General features: G+C 41.9%; 1 protein-coding gene across 4 annotated transcripts in view; it reads left to right on the top strand.

Moving 5' to 3' along the window:
- The window catches only part of ATL2 (atlastin GTPase 2), a 40,274-nt gene that overhangs the window by 10,627 nt on the left and 11,212 nt on the right, over positions 1-18,435 (top strand). For all 4 annotated transcript variants that reach the window (XM_005525363.3, XM_088052527.1, XM_088052526.1 and 1 more), the window contains exons 2-5: positions 9,338-9,615; positions 14,000-14,134; positions 15,786-15,890; positions 16,616-16,666. In XM_005525363.3, coding sequence (XP_005525420.1) covers positions 9,338-9,615; positions 14,000-14,134; positions 15,786-15,890; positions 16,616-16,666 — 569 coding nt within the window. The remainder of the gene's footprint in view (positions 1-9,337; positions 9,616-13,999; positions 14,135-15,785; positions 15,891-16,615; positions 16,667-18,435) is intronic.

The raw sequence follows: 18,435 nt of genomic DNA, 5'->3' as shown, positions 1-18,435 counted from the left end.
CTCCCCCTCAGCCGTGCTGTGTGGCTGTTTCAGAGGCTGCAGAGTGTAGAGCACATCACATCATTAGTGTCCAAGATAAGTTGGTGCTGGACCTGAGACAGCAGTGCCAGCGCAGAGGGCAGCAGCCCTGGGCTGTTCGACAGTACAGCTGAACTGTGCCCTGCAGAAGAGGCTGCATGGCTCTGCTGTTTGTCTTCAGTTCTAGTGTTCGTTGGATTCCTATTAGACTGATAGAGTTTGTAGGAAACTGCTTGTATTGGATTAGTTTCTGCTGGTTTGGCTTCTGTAGCTGACTTGACTCTAAGCAGCATTGGATATGTGGCAGAATTAGCAGGAAAGGCAGTGTGGTGCTGCATAGTGCTGGAAATGAGAGTGGGAGAGCCCCTGTGAGTGGGTGGTTAAGACTCAGCTGTGCTATTGAAGCAGGCTTGAAGAGGCAACGGGGAGAGGGGAGGAGGCAGTTACTGGCACTGTCCTGTTGGCAGAATTAATGTACTTTGAGCTGTTGCCTTAACGAGGGATTTGTGTGTAGCAGCAGCAATGATGCCTGGCAGAGACTCAGGAGTTGTGGCAGTAGGTGTGGGGCTTTAAGTGCATGGACTTAGGTATTGTATCAATTATTATGGTTTAATTGCAGGAAAGGGATATGGCAGCCCAGGCCTGTTTCTCTACGTGCTTAGCAGCAGGGACCCTGATAGAAACTGTTTTTCTTGTAGCAGTGTGAGAAAAATCTCTTCCTCAAGCGGAGATAAAGTGAAGACATGCAAAATGTGATTTTTTTTAAAAAAATTTTTTTTTACTGTGCCTTGTGTAGAACTTTTTTTCCTGTTTTGATTCACATTGTTGATCTTGGTGTTAATTGTGTTGATGCATGTTGTGTTTCCCCTGTAAGGCTTCCCTTTCATCTGGTGTGTATCAGTGACCCTACCAGGTTAAAAACAGTCAAGAAGGGAGAAGGAGAAGAAACCAAAATGCTCCGTGGAGCTGTCTGCAGGTAGTTACTGGATCAGTTTTGCAAACTGTGCGATCTAGAGAAGACAGTTTTTTAAAGAAACATACACTAGCTCTGTACTGCCCTTTATTCTTTGAAATGAGATGTAGAATTCTGGAATTCAGTGCTGGAAAAACTGGCTGGAAGGCTCTGTTAGCTGCAGGAACTGAAAGAGAGTTGGGAAGCTGAGTGTGAACTGAGGTTGGGCTGAAAGATCACTTTTGGTTGGAAGCTTCATTGAATTGTTAAGGTTGGAAAATGCCTCTAAGATCAGAGTCCAGCTGTTATCCTGGTGCTGCTGTGTTCTCCATTAACAGCATGTCCCCAAGTGCTACATCCACTTGATTTATGGTTATGATGACCTGTGATTCCACCACATCCTGGGCCAGCCTATTCCAATACCTGACCACGCTTCCCGTGAAGAAATGTTTCTTATATCCAAGCTAAACCTTCCCTGACACCATTTGAGGCCATTTCTTTTCATCTTGTCACTTGTTACCTGGGAGAAGTGACCACCCCTCACCCCACTACAGCCTCCTTTCAGGGAGTTGCAGGGTGTGCTAAGGTCACCCTGAGCCTCCTGTTCTCCAGGCTAAACTCCCCCAGCTCCCTCAGCTGCTCCTGATAAGAGTTGTGCTGCAGACCCTTCACCAGCACCTCAGGGTCTTTCTTGCAGTGAGTGGCTCAAAGCTGAACTCAATATTTGAGGTGTGGCCTTACCAGTGCTGAGTACAGGAGGTTGATCACCACCCTCATCCTGCTGGCCACACTGGCTGCCATTCAGCTTGCTAAAGGCAAAAAAAGCAAAGTTTGAGCCTCTTTGGCTTACTGTGTTTCCTTACATTGGTGTTCGTGACTGACAACTTGTTTATCCTGGAAGTGAGTAGGAAACCTGACCCTTTGGCATACCTTCCTGTACAGCCAAAGGAAGCACTCGCTTTGCTTTCTGCTGAGCTCCTCTGTGGCCATGGTGCGATGCATCTCGGTAACTAAACCACCTCTGACTGGCAAGCTAAAGACCAAACACAGGGTAATTGCAGTTGGCATCTCTCACTTTATTCTTTTCTCCTTATTCTTGCTCAAAATACCAATTTAGGTTAGCTGCTCATTGTTTAAATTACTGGCTGTTGACATGAGGGGATACATGCAAGGTACATAAAACATGGTTTTGGCCTAAACCAATTAAAAAATACCAACTTCTTGAGTGAGCAACAACCTTAAATAAAATCACTCTGAAATACAAGCAGAAGTGTGTTTGGTTTAAGTGTGTGTGTGGCCTGCAAGGATCCAGTTAGCTTTCGGTGTTCGTGAGGAGCTGTCACTTGCCATTTCCAGAGTTCATGGTGAACTAGGACATTGTCAGATCTGGAGTACTCTTATTTCCATCCTCAAGAGCCTTCATGATGGGTAAGAAAGCAGAGGAAAGGTGGGCAAGAGGCCTTTTAATGCTTTCATCTGCCTTTACTGTTTTAATACAGCTTTCTTTGAGAGTGCTGGAAAAGTACTGGTGAATCTTACTGTGGGTAGAGATCCTGTTAGGTCCTTCAGTGAGTGTGCTATTAATAGCCGTGATTTTTGGGCAGAGGGGAAGAAGGATGAGAAGCATGCTTTGCCGCTATCCTTACCCTGCACAATTTTTTTTGTAGCTGTGGAGAAACATCTTTCTTACCAAGTTCATAATGTGCTTTCTAAAAAGCAGTCCTTTTATATAATTTTTTTTTTACTTACGGGGTTTGTACTGCTTTTGTCTTAGTCTCTGCTTATTGGCATTCTCTTACTTGAATTGGTTGAGAAGAGCTGAATTTGAGGGTTGACTTTTTTTGCTACACACTTTCATTATATGAAGTTTCCCTCTCACCTGGTTTTTTTTTGCTGTTTTTTTTTTTGTCCCAGTAAATGGAGAACACAAAATGCCAGCTTCTCAGTATTTTGTGTAGGGAAGAGCTGTCTGCTCCTGCATGCATGCCGACCATTCAGCACAGAAGCAATTTAAGGCACTTAGGAGTAGACAAGTCTATTGTTTGATTAGTTGTGGTGCTTCAGAGGTATCTAGGTCATCAGAATATCTTATTTTTCCCCTTCCCTTGCAGAATTTTAGCTTCAGGTGCTTCTCAGCTCACGGTTTATGTAACAGTTCTAGATATGTCCCCTTAACATCCCATTGCCCTGAAGGAACACGGGGAGTTAAATGTGTCTTTTCCCCCTGTACCCTGCCCCTACTCCTCTATTAGTCTTATTGGATGTCCAAACAAGTCTTTGGAACTTGGCTCAGTCCTATTTATAGCTGAAATATTTGAAACATTTAATTATTTCTGGCCTTAAAATGAGCTACTTGGCACTATTTACCAGTCAGCAATAAGAAAGCAGCGATGCATTGAGGTCTGTGTGAGCCCCATAGCTTCCTGTGAGTTTATTGCATGGAGTAGGACTGCTGGAAGAAGGGGAGGACAATTTTGTGGCTTAAATCTAGTAATTATTTTTATTTTTTTTTTAACAGAAGATGTGTCCAAATAAGGTTTGAAAGTTAACATATTTTCTTTCTATCCTCTGGAACTCAGTTCACACATGCCTACACTTTCCTTCATTCGCTACACCAAAACAAGAAATGTTTAAGCAGTTTGTCTCCTTTCTCTCCAAGGAAAATTTTCTACGTGAAGCACTGAGAGAATGCCTTACATTGAAATGCAGTGCAGCAGTTTCCTCATGATAAATTATTTTAAGCTTTTGATTCAAGCCATGAACTCCCTCTGGGTGTGGAGGTTGAACAAAATTTCAAGCAAGATGGCTTGAGCTTAGTGCAGCTCACTTCAGTTTGCTTTTCATCCTTCAGGTGGTGGTGGGGGACCCTGTCAAGCATCTGTATTGAAATGTGAATGGGGGATTTGAGCTTCTGTTGTATGGAGGCAAATGTGTGGAGCTGTGGAGCACCAGGAAGAAAGAGTTCAGGGATGCTGAAAGCTGAAGGGGTGCTGGGAGTCTTGATTTGAAGTTGACTTCTAGCAAAGTGCAGGTTTCTGTGCAAACCAGATATTAAGATTACCAGCTAGCAGATTTACAGCTTTTATACTCTTTAAACTCCTTGTGATAGACCAAATGGAAGTACTGACGAGGGATAGTTACACTAATGAAAGTGACTTAAAACTAAAAAGCAAGTGGGATTTAAATGTATTTTAATGTTCTGCTGCATTTGTGGGCAATTGTGTTCAACTCACTGTCCACAGAAGCAATTACTAATTGTGATTCAGTGCTTGTTGATCAAAACACTGTACTGTATCTAAAACCAAGTGAGTTTAGCAGGTAGTGTGCTTTTTTTTTTTAATAGAAGGATGTGGGTAATGTGTTCAAAGAGTTCAGGCTGTATTAAGCTGAAACTTAAAGGTAACTGTGTTAGTACTTCTTGTCAATTAATGTGCTTAAAGGGAAGAAATTGCATTTAAAGCAGGCTGTCTCTTATTTTCATAGCATGCAGGTGTCTGAGTGTTTTCACTCTCGTGTTCTTTCACTGCAGGGCAAGTAGGTCATCAGCTGCTGTCTGTGTACTTAGGGGAAGCAGGAATTAGCTTTTCATTTTACCTCATGTTTTAAGAAATGGGTTATTTAGTGGGGTTTGTTCAGTTGAAATACTGCCTGCATACACAAGAAGCTACTGTTCTCAAAATCTGGCTTAGTATTTCAACAAATGGTGCTTGTTCTGGGTACTTAGCTGGTGAGAATAAATAGCAGTCATGCTGTAGTGGTTACAGAGTGGAGTGAGGAGTTTATAGGAAACTGAGTGGTAGTATCTTCCCTTGGCTATATTTGCTCCCATTCAAATCTGTCTGCTTCTGTGTCTTGCTGCACAATGTTGCTTCTCTTGTGTCTCTCAGCCTGTTTGACCTGGGTTAGGAAGTGATTGTGCCAGTCAGAACCATGCATTAGCCCACAGGTTCTAAAGGAATAATTCGGGTTGTAGGAAGCCAAAATGATGTAGGGACTGATTGGTTGAACAGCCACAGTAATAGGTGTGAATGGATGGCAGACTTCAGGGGCAAGTCCAGTTGATGATCTTTTTGCATCAGACAGGTGATCTTTTTTGCTCCAGACAGAGCAGCAGATGTGACCTTAGTCTGGAGTCTCTTAGTTCAGTACTACAGAAACTTCAAAGGTCAGGTGAACATCTTGAAAAAAGAAAAATATAGCTGTGACTTTCTGGGCCTGCAGCACTGTGCTACAAGTTCTAGTGCCATATGGCTTGACAGATGAGAACTCTTATGTATGTACTAAAAGCCCAAGGTTCAGATCTTCTGTGCACATGGGAATTTCCAACAGCATAGTGATCAACTCCATGAGTTGGAGTTGGGTGAATCTACCAGCCTGTCTTTAATCCTGTGGCAGGAGGCAGTGTTGCCTCTCTGTTGTGTGTGCAGAGCATGGAGCATTCCTCTGAAACAACCACTCCTTGTGTGAATGTGAAATTGGATTGGTAGCTCCATTACTGGGATGGAGCTGGGCTTAGCAAAGTGTTAAACTGTACTACAAAAAACAAACAAAACCCCCAAAACCAATGAAAGTCTGTTGTTTTCTGAAAGTCTGCCTCTGTAGCAGTACTGAAATGTATTGTTATGGAGACCTGTACAGAGATGCCCAAAGTATTGTCCAGCGGGTTAGGAAGACTTCAGTGTAGAAGTGGCCATTCTGTGAATGCCACCTCTTGTAAAGTTAGTAGTCATGTCTTTTATACTTGATTTGCTGGGACTGGACTATTGCAAGAACCTAGAGCAGTCTGTGGAATTTAGAACAAATCAGCTTAAATTCCGAGTTTTAAGTAGTACACTGTGACTGTGCTGGGGCAGGTGAGGAGTGGGGGACAGCCAAGGGACAGGGCTTTGAGTTCTGAATTGCATAAACTTCTGGCCTGAGTTGACCTGACAGTGCTGTCAGCATGTTTATTTTATGAACTACTTTGAGGACTTTTGCAGAGAACTGGACTGTGAAGGGGGATGCTTCTTGTTCTGACCTTTGTTTCCAGAGACTGCACTGAAAGTAATTCTTGGAAGTGTAATGTGAGCTTTCTGCCCATGATACTGAAGCCTTCTAGAAAGGCTTCCTAAGTGCTTCCTGAGACGGTGACTAGCCAGAGTGACAGGGTGAGCAGCCAGAAGGTAGGATAAAGAATCTAAAGGGTGTGACATCTGCTTAGGACACCTGACAGGGTGGCATATGCTGATTATGTTGCTGGGACAAGCAGCACTTGTTCTATAGTTAACATGCTTGACCTGTGCAATGTCTGTCCTGGTAATTGCCAACTAGTTCAAAATCTTGAAAGGAGGGGTGTTCTCTGCCACTTAGGCATGAAGTTATCAAACCAGCTCTTCTGGATGGATCAAGTTTCTTTTGCAGCTGTCAGCACTGCAGTTCTCCACCCTCCAAAGTGCTTGACTGATGGCCATGATGGTCTTTTCTGTAGGTAGGCTGGGAACTTTCAGATATATTAGGCTGGTTAGTCAAAGGAAAAAAAAAAAAAAAAAAGCCAGCAAACCACCTTGACCCAAACCAACCAAACAAACCCAACTTGGTGCTCTGGACTTGACTTGCAGTTTCTGCTGGTAAGTGAAATCTAATAGGAGTTGAGTACGGTCTAGGATGAATCGTTCCCTCTGAGCTAATGAGCTTCAGTGGTACAGAGTGCTGTTAACAAGATGTGAGCTTTTAATGGGCATATTGTGTGTAAGCTCTTGATAGTACTATCTCCTTATGATAGGGAGAATCTGCTTGTTTATAAATAACTAAAGATAGAGGACCATTCCACTTGTATATTCAGAAATCTCCTTGGCCTGAAGAGGTTTTGTGTGGCTGTGCTCTGCACTGGCACAAGGATACTGCTGCAGCTTGAGGTCTTTGAGGTCTGACAAGTTTTGATGACTTCCAGGTAGGACAGGATGGTTAATGTCAGGCTCCAAGTGACTGAAGAGAAGCTGCAGGTGTGGCTTCAAACCATTTTTCAGTCTGCCCTAGTTTACAGACCAAATCCCTTACTGCAGCTGAAGTGAAGTGTGTATTTAAATAAAAGAATAGGAGGCTGTTTCAAGTAACCAAGTTATACTTGTTACCAAGGGCATACCTTGAAGCAGAGGCTTTGAAACATTTTGTGAGTGTGTTTGCTAAAACACAAGCACCTCTTGGATCTGACTTCAATACTTTTATCAATAGAATATTCCCTTTATGTTTCTAGGCTGTGATGCTGGAAGCTTTCTTTCTGACTGTCAAAATCTTCATCCCTCTGTACCTGGGCTGTCCTCCCCAAGTTTTCCAAAGGATCCTGCCTATGTGAGGCAATGCCTGTTTAGAAACTCTTTTCAAAAAAGAGGAGAGGGTTTGTTTAATATTTGGGAGTACAAAATCTTTAGGCCAAAGGTGAGAGGCTTTCCTCTGAAGTGGTGACTAGTCAGTGTCAATGTAGTTTGTATAATTTGGTGTCCCGTTGACAGATTTGCTTTTAAAAATTACTCCTTCCAGTTGTCAGGCCTGCTAGTATAATTAATTTTTTGGCCTGCTGTGTTAATAATTTTGTGTTAGGGTGATGCTGGGGACTGTTTTGCACACCCACTTGGATAATGTTGGAGTTTAGTTCTAGCTGCTTAGGATTTAAACACTCAAGTATGTGTCCTGTTCAAACCAAGTACCATGCAAGCTTAATAAATTCAAATCATTTTTTTTCAAGATTTAATGCCATTGGGCTTTGGGACAGCACAAGATTTGATGCTTGGAAGTGGAAACATCCTCTGTCATTTTGCAATTTAATGCAGCATTGTCAGAGCTGGTTAGGGAGACAGTTGCTGGAGAAACTTCAGTGTCTCCATGTTACCAGCTTTTCAAATTCATGGTAATAACTGCAGTGTCTCATTACATCCACAGAACTGGAGTTCATAAGTCTTTTGCTGAGAATGGTATCTCACATGGAAAGTCTATCAGGAATGGCTTGGCAGGTCCAGTGAGCATTGGCAGGTTCTCTGCCATGAATGAATGAAACTGTGTGTTCCATGGCGCCTCATGGATGCATCCTGCAGGAGAACACTTGTGGGCTGCTTCCACAGGAAATGTCTCTGTGAGCAAGACATCAAGGGATTGGGGGTGGCTGCTGCCTTGTCTTGGAAATGGAAACATGACTACAGGGACAGTGTAGTGCAAATCATATGTGATAATCCCAGATAAGTAACTGGTAGGAAGGTGCCTTGATTGGGTTTGTGCACGTGGGCTTCCAATAGGACACGGCAAAATGTAAATTGGGAGTGGGAGGCAATTCTGTAAGCACAAAGATGTTTTCCAGATGCTTGCTGGGAAAAGTGGAGTCAGGAATGGTAGAGATGATTTCTGCTGTGGGACAAACTTCAGTGTTGTGGTGCCTGAACAAGAGAGGAGACTTCACTTTGGATAGGTTAGTTTGGTTTTCTTTGAGGCCTCTAATCCAATTAACTCTTGAATTCTAGAAATTCAGAAAAATAGGATATTGGTACTGGTATAGTGTGTCTCTGAAGGCCTTGTCATTCATTAGTAATTTTAATCTGAGTTAGTTTTTTAAGCTACTGTTTTATCCTGAAAGGCTATTAATTCTTAAATTGTGTATAAAATAGTCTCTTAACTGTTTTTAAGGAGTTAATACTGTTACTAAATCTTGCTTAAGTAGTGCATTGTAGGAAGAATATGAAGCCAGAAACTACTTCAATGGTGGAGTTTCGCTTGTTTTCTTAGCCTAGAAGTGTTAGGGCATGCACATGTTCAGTAGTTTCTTGTCTTGCAAACAGGGAATAGGTGTTCTAAAGTCTGTGGTGTATTGAGACTTGAAACAGTGTTGGAATTAGAGCAGAGCTTGTTCATCTGGTGTTATCCTGTGCTTCTGTACTCAATCCATGGTCTTGCTTGTACCTGTTGGCAAGCAAACCTGTTGACAGAAAACATTCATTTTCTTCGACACCCTTACAACAGTACAAGAAAGTGGTGATACAAAATGCCCTTTTTTGCTCCTCTTTGGAGGTTGTTTGAAACTATTAATTTTTTCCAAATAAAAGACTCTTGACTTTAGATCCCATTAAAAGGGGTTTTGAAGCTGAAAATCAGGGTTGGGGTTTTTTTTGTGATTCCTTAATACATAGAGAATATCTGAAAGAGAGAGGATCTGGAATATAGGCTAGACACAGAGCTGATGGAAATGGACAGGGAACTGTCAAAAGCTACCATTGACCTCTACATTCCCAAGAACATCACCCTTGCTGCTGGAAATGTAAGCCCAGTTCAAGGCTTCACAATAAAAAGTGTTTCTTGCCCTAAGCTGTGACTTACTATAATGTGTTCTCACCTGTCAATTTGCAGGTAAGCTTTATGAAGAAGAAGAGGATGATGCCCTGCCAGACTCGGATGCCCTGCCAGACTCAGATGACGAGGTGGAACTGGATAAGCCACGCCCCATACAGATTGTCCTTGCTCATGAAGATGACCATAACTTTGAATTAGATGAATCAGCATTGGAAAAAATCTTGCTTCAGGAACATATTAAAGATCTTAACATAGTAGTTGTGTCTGTAGCAGGAGCTTTCCGCAAAGGAAAATCTTTTCTGCTGGACTTCATGCTTAGATACATGTATAACAGGGTGAGTAATTTGGATTTTTCCTGCAGGAGAAAAGTACTTTGGTAATTTAGTAATTTCTCTTTGTGTCTGTTAACTTGAGCATAAATATAGCAGGTCAAAATTTACTGATACATTGATGGAGAGGAAGTCAGCTACTCTGCTTCTACACTGTGAAGAAGGGTATTTAAGTACCTTATCTTGGAGTTATCAAGGGAATTCATTGGTGTAAGTGGTATTGTAAGTGGACACGAGAAGAGCTTGAATGATGCAGTGTGATGGCCTTCTAGTTGAGCTTTGGGGAAGGGCTTTTCCACCTGGTGACTTGCTTTGACTTTATCTCCTGAAATCATATTATAGCACTCACTCATTTTTGCAAGGAGAAAGTTTCCTGTTTGCTGCTTGGAATGCATTTCTGAATGCAGTCCAGGAACTCTTAAAATCCTTTTAAGTTATTGACTTGATTGATGCCTGATCCAAAATTTAATTTCTTCTTTTAGTTTGTAGCTTTTGTCTATTTTGTTGTCTTGTGACTACTATGCTTTGAGCCCTTGGCTTATATGGAGAAGGTAGAGTAGGTTCTTCTGTGAACCATACAACATCTGCCTGTCACAGGTTGTGGAGTGTTTCTTTTAGTCTGCATTGTGGATATTTACAGGTCAGTGTTTTTTTGCTTTTTGAAGCTCTTAGAAGCACAGAACTGATTCCTTTTTTGGTCACTGTTCTTTGCAGCGAATTTGTGCTAGCTGGCTTGAGGGGAAAATCGAGATGAGCCCTGCAGTTACAGGAAGTACAGCAAATAGACTTCCTTCTCTCAATCCCAGTAGTGCCTGCTTTTGAGTTCCTCTCACTCATTTACCAAGAACTCTGGAAGAAAGACCCTGAGGGTAGGGTGGGCGAAATACAGAGTACCAAGCTGCAACTCCTAACTTCTTGAGAGCCTTTTAACCTAGGGAGGAAAAAAAGTTTCATTTGATATGGATTGATTTGATATGGCTCAAAATTAACCAAACAATAAAACCCCCACCAATCACTGCAAACAAAGAAAAACACAAACTCCTACGTACAACAATCTGAACAAGATGCTGAGCTGGGTAGAGGTAGTGTGAGTTAGTTTTGAAAACAGAAAGGCTGGATTTTAAACAAATGCTCTTCATTTTCAGATTGTGAAATGAAACAAATGTTCATATAGCAAAACAGATTAAAATGCTGTTTTGGTCTTGTCTATCAGGCCTCTCTGTTTCCTTTGTTGTGCAGTCACTTTTCTATAAATGTCCTTCAAAATAGCATTTGTTTCTCTTAAACTGAAGATGAAAGCAAGGTTGGCCATCTACTCTTAACAACTATTTCTTACCAAGAACAGAGGGGTCTTGCTCTCCATATGCTGCTTCATGCCAGGTATTTCCATTCTGAAGCTGTAGTGCTTAGTAGAGCAGATCCAACTCACTGATGCATCAGAAGACACTGCACTTTGCTGAATTGTTTTTCTGCCAGCTCAGTGACGTAAATTGGCTTAGGGAAGGAGTTTGACAAGCATCAGAACTGCTGCAAACTGATTGATGGGAACTGGGGGTGATGGAGGATGAATGCAACGCCTCCTCTTTGGAGCACTCTTGAGTTGTGTGAAGTCAAATGATACCCTCTGCTTATCCAAATTTAGTACAGGAGGAGATATCTTGGTATAGTTTTATAGTACTTAGTCTGAGCCCTCCATCTTTAGTCAGGCTCAATTGCAAGTCTGTATTTTCTGTGAACTAAATGTTGCACAGAAAACTAAAGTGACTGTATTCAGTTCATGTTCCAGTCAAGCAATTTTTGGATTGTCCTTTTATGTGGACGTTAATATGTCCACATGCATAATGAAAAATTTGCCAAAAACCCCCTTCAGAATCCCATTTTCTTGTCTTAAACTGAGGGCCAGAGGTCATGTGAAAAGTTGCCATTGTAAAAATCTTACTGGTGCCAGCTGAAGTCACAGGTAGGATTTGGGCATGACAGAGGTTGATCAGTGCCTTCAGGGAGGTGGAGGTGGACATCTCATTTCAAGCACTGATCCTTAGTGTTATGGTTGCTCTTTTGAAATGGAAAAGCAGCAGTTGTGTACTCAGCAAGCTGCTGCAAGGATCCTGTTAGTAAGAGTTGGGTACAGCAACACCTGAGTTTAGGTGTAAAAGTTTATTTTTTTACAGGAGTATCCCCTCCTCGTTTTGAATTAGTCTTCAAGGTGTGCTGTGTATTAATGCACTAGGAAAATAAAGCTGCATTGGGCTTTTCCTTAGTGTGGAGTAAATTTAGGGCAATTACCTTTTAGGTGACTGAGTTAAAATTATAGAGCAACTCCTAGCTTGATTTCAGGTTGAAGCCTTTTTTTTCCTCCTCCCATCTCCTGGATATCTTTCAAACCAGCTTGATGGATGAAGTCTTAAAACACTGAGCTTTTAGCTAAGGAAAGATGTAGGTAACAAGCTAGAAGTATTTCAAAGTGATGCAGAGTCAGTCAGAGGCAGGCTTAAGTACATCATCCATAAGATGAAGCAGCTTCAGGTGAAATTGTGTCTGTTAAACTCCTGTCATATGGATCACGTGTGAAATCAAATGAGCTCATATCTAGTGTTCATTGAGGGACTTGTCAAACTGTGTAGTTTTGATCTGATTTGTTACAAATAGGAATAATGTCTGGACCAAAATGGGGTAAAGCGTTCTTGTACCTAAAAGAAAAGTGGAACATACTGATTAACCAATTCTTTTTGAAAAGTAAAAAGCTGCAGTCCATTGACATACATGTACATGTGAAATATCATACAGCATTGCCAAACTGTATCCTGGAGTGTACTGCAGCACAAAGCAATCTTGGAACTTTCATTTATAGAGTGGTCTGTGGAGGCATAAGCATCTTCTGGGATAAAAAAAGACTACTGGGAAAAGCTGTTCAGGTTTCACTTAGTGTCTCTGGTAGAGGTGTATGTGGCTATCAAAATAAACAAATGAAAGGAAAAAAAAAAAACCCAAACAGCCAAACCAAAATAACTTACCTGTAAAGACCTGTAGGACTCTCTACTTGCATACCTGTGTTCCTTTTCTGAATTTTTTATCAGCTTATCTAACCTATTGCTGATCCAAGTATCAGAGCTGAGTGGCGCACTGTTAGCATTTCGGTGAATGCTGGTGCAGAACTGCTGGATTGCCTGTGTGCTGCTAGGCATGTTCAGGCTTTTTTCCCATCCCCCTTTAGAAATAAGCAGTTTCACTTAGTTGTTTGAAGTTTTTTTATTCTGTACAGTCCCTGGGTATTCCTGCTGTGTTCTGAAATGTGAAGAAATGTCTTGAACTGTTATCTGAAAACTGCCAGTGTGGAGTCAGCAAGGTAGAGCCCAGAAGTGAATTGAGGAATCTCCACTTTGACCTTCTCAGTGGACTCTTTCCTAGCTGGTAATCTACTCTGAGTAGTTCAACACAAATTCATTAAATGTCTCCTATGCCAGCTTGCTGTGTTCTAGCCTGTGAAAGAAAGGTTTGTATACACAGAAATCCTACATGAAAGAAGTGGCAGGCAGACAACAGCTTAACTGATGAGGGGGCTACAGAAAAACCTATCAAAGTGAAACTTCCTTGGGGTGCCTGCTCATCCTCCTTACTTGCCAGTGCATGGACTACATTCCTGTGTTAGATATGCTCATATAATGGCTGGATTCTTGTGGGTGAGCTGCTGCTCTGTGTTGAAGACCTTTGAAGACCTCATTCCGTTCTGTCAGCCAGGAATGTTATCTGCCAACTGTACTCGCCTCTCGGATAGCTTCTCAACTTTAATATGGGTGGGTTGATTGACACATATCAAACTCTTAGCTGATTTTTTCTCTGTAACTGGCAAGTATAGATTGCAGATCTTCTGGTGGTTGTCTATTCTCTGTGGCTTCTGCACGATGGCATTGGGAGTCTTGTACTGGCTTCTGTTAGTGCAGGGACTCAAATGTTTAGCCAGCTGTTAGTTAGGAGGAGGGGAGGGGATTAAGTTAAGATTAGGTGTTTTGTCCCTTGCAGAGGTATAGCTGTTCCTGAGTTGAAATATCTGCTGTGGTGTTTTAGCAGAGTTTTCTCAGCTGTGAGAGTGAAAGTGATGGACAAATCTGTGCTGTTCTCAATACCTCTGAGTGCTTGAGACTCAAAAACTGTACACATTTGCTCTTCAGTGACTGAAAAGTTGTGCACTGAAATTGCCAAGGTGTTGCTTTGTGGATGATGTTGAAACACAGCAGAGTAGCATTGTGTTTTAGTATTTTTTGTAGGGTTGTCAGCTGGCTCTGAGGAAAATGCAATAACAGTGTGGAAGTCTGCTAAAACATAGCATGTTAAAAAAACCCATAGAAATCTCCTCCGTGGTTTTACAGAAGTTTTTCCTTTTGTTTTGTAGACTTCTCCTTGCTGGATAGGTGGAAACACGGAGCCATTGACCGGGTTTACATGGAGAGGTGGATGTGAACGGGAAACTACTGGCATTCAAGTTTGGAGTGAAGTGTTTGTAATTGATAAACCTAATGGAACAAAGGTGAGTGCTTGATTTACCTTGATTTGCTCAAGGTCTCCCTTGGAGGAGTTGTAGGCTTTCTGATTTGGTTGTTTGGTGGTGTTTTTTGGTTGGTTTTTTTTTTGATTGGTTTGGGTTTTTTTTTTTAAATAAAACAGAGAAGCTGCAGATGCCCCATCCTGGGAGGTGTTCCTGATCAGGTTCAGTGGGGCTCCAAGGAACCTGGTCTAGTGGAAGTTGTCCCTGCCTTTGGCAGAGGGGTTGGATGATGATCTTTAGCAGTCCCTTTCAGCCTAAACTGTTCTTGTCATTCTAAAACTTAAATAGGACTTTGGTCTCTGTGTGCACTTGTAATGTCATGGCATTCCTGGTGGCTGTTTGAACACTGGTTGCTTTCCTTTGCATTGAGTAGCTGTGTAGCGTATCTGAAAACTGTCTATCAGTATAAGGATGGAGATTGATTCCTACAACCCAGCAGAAAAAATCAGCAATAGTCTCATTCTGAGAGTGCTTTGTTTTGGCAAAGTCTACCCCTTCCAGGCTGATGGGTGGGTTATCCTGGGAATGTTGCAAAACTGTAATGGCTATAAATACCATCTACAGACAAATGCTGAGGTGAAAAGCTTTGTAACACACACTGTTCTTTGAAGGGTGAGAATATGTTCTAGCTTCTAGCTGTGTTCTAGTGAAATGTAGTGCATGGCTGTAAGTACTTCAGTGCTGGGAAGCTGGTCCTTCCATGTAGTTTTAACAGGCAGTCTGTAAAAAAAGGCCAAAGTCTAACAATGGGAAAAAAAGCACTAACTTGATTCTTTTTTGACTCTTAAATCAGTTTAATGGCAGAGTTTGCTTGGAGGTGTTTATACTGAAACAAAGTGTTAATGTCATTAATAAATATTTACTGCACAATAGTGGTGGTGATCTTGAACTATTTGTGTTCTGAACCATCAGTTTTAAGTTATTTAAATTTCATACCCTTTGCATTTGCAAAGGAAGCATCTGATGCCCAATCTGTGGGACATGGATTTTAAAAATAGTTGGCTTAGTGATGTTCAACAAATTTCACAGCTAACCAAACACTTCTCTGATTAAAAACCAGTTATGTTGTGTGAATCTGCTTATGCTTTGGTACCAAATCACACACTTGCTCTTGCTTATCAGTGGGAAAGAGAAGGGAAGTGTAGTAGATCCCAGCCATGGGAGTTGGACTGATAATTTTTTTTCATTAGTATCACTTCCTTGTCATTCCAGCAGACAGTATCAATTATTTTCTGCTGAAAATAATTATTTTAAGGTATATATATTTATATATATGTGTAAGTAACCATCTTACTCTTAGTTCTAATGAACTGTGCTAGATCTGCAGGTGAGGCTGATGTTCTTCCATTGAAGGAGAGCTGTCAGTTGCTCTGCAGAACATCCCCACTGGGCCAAGGAGGGCTATTTCTGTGGGAGAAGGTAGCCAGGCAAGGCCAAGGACTTGAGGCTGCTGCCAGGGCCCTCTGGCTGCTGCTTACTCAGCTGTGGGTGTGTGCAGGGAGCTGGCTGAGGTTTCATCAGCAGGTACATGGACAGAGACTTGCTCTGCTTGAAATAGAACTTACCCTAGTGGCCTGGAGTGTGAAAGTGTCCATGGTCTGGTTAACTGCTGCTGTTCTTTCAAACTCTGCAGGTTGCTGTACTACTCATGGATACCCAAGGTGCCTTTGATAGCCAATCCACTATCAAAGACTGTGCAACGGTTTTTGCCCTGAGCACCATGACGAGCTCTGTCCAGGTGAGAATATCCATGCTGGCAAATAATGGCAGAACCCTCTATCCTGAACAGAGAAGGAATATCTCTTGAGCCACATTTGGAAAGTTCACCTGTGTATCTTCCTCCAGTGTTGATTTAGAATTCCACACTTTATGTACTACACTGAAAATAAGACAAACTACCCAAGTTGCTTGGTGGAATCAAGGTTATGCAAGGCCAGGCTGAGTTAAATTGCTGACAGAACTGGGAAATCCCTTTCCCCCTCAAGATGTCAAATTAGCAACTGCTTCTTTACAGATGTTACAGAATCTTTTTTAAGGCTGTAGATACAGTTTGGGGTGACATTATGCTGTGATCAGCCAAACTTAAAATTGCTGCGTCTGTTAAAGTGTCAGTTAAACTCCTCTCAGTTGTGCTATGCTCAAAACTACTTCTAAGCTTGTGCCTTAGAAGTGCCAAAAGCAAGCAGGCTTTTGAGGGGTGACAAGTGACTTCAGACATGCCACAACCTAAAAGGAGCAGGAGTATGTAGAACGTTACTTCTGTCCTTTGGAGTTAGCCCTGGTGGATTGTTTCTGAGTAAGGAGGTGACTTCTGTTTGAGATGTGTTCTGTGACACCTTTCTGCTTGCTGACTTTTGGGTAATTACACTTTCTGGAGGAAGTGAAAATCAATGTATGAAAGAGACTATATGAATGTAAGACAATGGTTTCATGCAACACTAATTCTCTGTCTGTCTCTTGCAGGTATATAACTTGTCTCAGAATATTCAGGAAGATGACCTTCAACATTTGCAGGTAGGATATGGTGAATTTATGTTAAACTGCTTCTGAACTGATAGGCTTGACAATGTTCTAGAAGTTATTGTTCATGTAACTGACTTGGGAGCCGTTTGATGCTTCATGGAAAACCTGAATTTGACCTGATACTGAAACTGGTACAGTCTGTAAAAACTGTGTTTGCATCAACTCCACGATGCTTCTACTGTGCCAGTGTAGAAGTAAAATTGTTTGGGCTTCTAATCTGGCTGATTCTTTTAAAGTCTGTTCTCTGCATTGCAAGTCCCTGGTTTTTCAGCTGAGAAACTTCTGCAGAGTTTTATTTCTGCTTAGAAATAAGAGCAGGAGAATGTTGTCTTCTCTTCACCATGGGGTATTTATCCTCTAATGGAACATTGTGGTCAAAGGCCATTGAATTCTGGCTTCATGTGAATGGTACAAGAACCTTATCTCCTTAACTTAAAACCTGTAGCTTTAGAGAATAGCCTGTGTATTACCAAATGCCAAGGCCATGACCTTGTCACAGTTTAAAACTGTTCTGTGTGTCTTCAGTGCTACAACAGACTGGCTGCCAATGCTGGAAGAAGAGCACTCACTAAAAACAGTCTTATGAAGCTGTTCTCGATTAACAGGGTTGTATCACTGGGCCAGCACTCCCACACCCTGAAACACACACAACCAAGCACTGAAAACAAACAAAAAAAAAATCTGTAGGTAATTATTTGAAAGCCAGGCTTCCCTTGAGACTTTGGTCCATTAACAGCCTTGGTGTAATCTGAATCAAACAATCTATTTCTGTTCTAGGGTGAAATTTGAGGGAAGGAAGGGAAGGATGATAAATACAAGCACTGGGTAGGGGACATCCCTGCATTTAAAGCAGCAGCAGGGAATCATGGTCTGAGGGAAGGAAATTCCAAATTGTTGTTTTAATAGGAATTTATGTAATTGTGAAATACTGCTAGTCTCTGACTGCCTTTTGCATTTAGCTGGGAAATGAATGAGGAAAAGAGTTTTGGTCAAAGAAACCAGACTCTTGTGAGTGCTTGGCCACTTCACAGCTGCTTTTGCTCAGGGTGACAAGGGCTTGGAAATTAAGCTGTTTTAAATTAGTCTTGTAAGTTCCCAGGTGCTCTTGTGATCAACACCGGAACTATCCTTTGAGCCATAATTTACCTGAGATGCTCCAGGAGTTAGTTAGTTTAATGCAGGATAATGATTGCCTGGTACTGGAGAATTCTGGTGTGCTTCCATCATCTTGACCTCCAGTATCTGTGAGGAGGCTGGCATGGATTGACCTCTGCTGAACCAGCCAGCACAATCCCTAATTCCTGTTTTTGTGGGTGATTTGGCCTGCTCAGGCCAGCAGGAATGCTGCTGGAATTAAAGATGGTGAAAGCAATGAGAGGAAGACAGCTGATACTTGCCTTTATACTGGAGGGAAGGAACAATTATTAGTTAAGGTCACTGGCTGGAGCAGAGATCTGAGAAGCTGCTGAACTTGGCTTGTATTTAAATGTCTGATATATTGGCTAGAGCCAAGTTCCCTGGGATTTCCAGGAATAAACCTTTTGTGGGAAGTAGGGGGCAAATGTTAGACAGGCTTACCTCCTCAGCCTAGGAAGCAAGTGCTGGAAGCTGGCTTGGTGAGAAATGCAGCCAGCTTTTCTCTGAGAATAGCCCACAAGCCACCCACTTAAAACTGTAGTGTGTTGACAGTTCAGGAATGGCACAGTGAAGCCTGTGGGAATCATGTCTCCTACCTGAATCTTATTGAGGGTTGGTAAACT

Source organism: Pseudopodoces humilis, chromosome 3, assembly GCF_049639895.1.
Source record: "Pseudopodoces humilis isolate 2021_Gansu_Grassland_sample_001 chromosome 3, ASM4963989v1, whole genome shotgun sequence".
Taxonomy (NCBI): domain Eukaryota; kingdom Metazoa; phylum Chordata; class Aves; order Passeriformes; family Paridae; genus Pseudopodoces; species Pseudopodoces humilis.
This window is presented reverse-complemented; position numbering and strand designations above follow the sequence as displayed.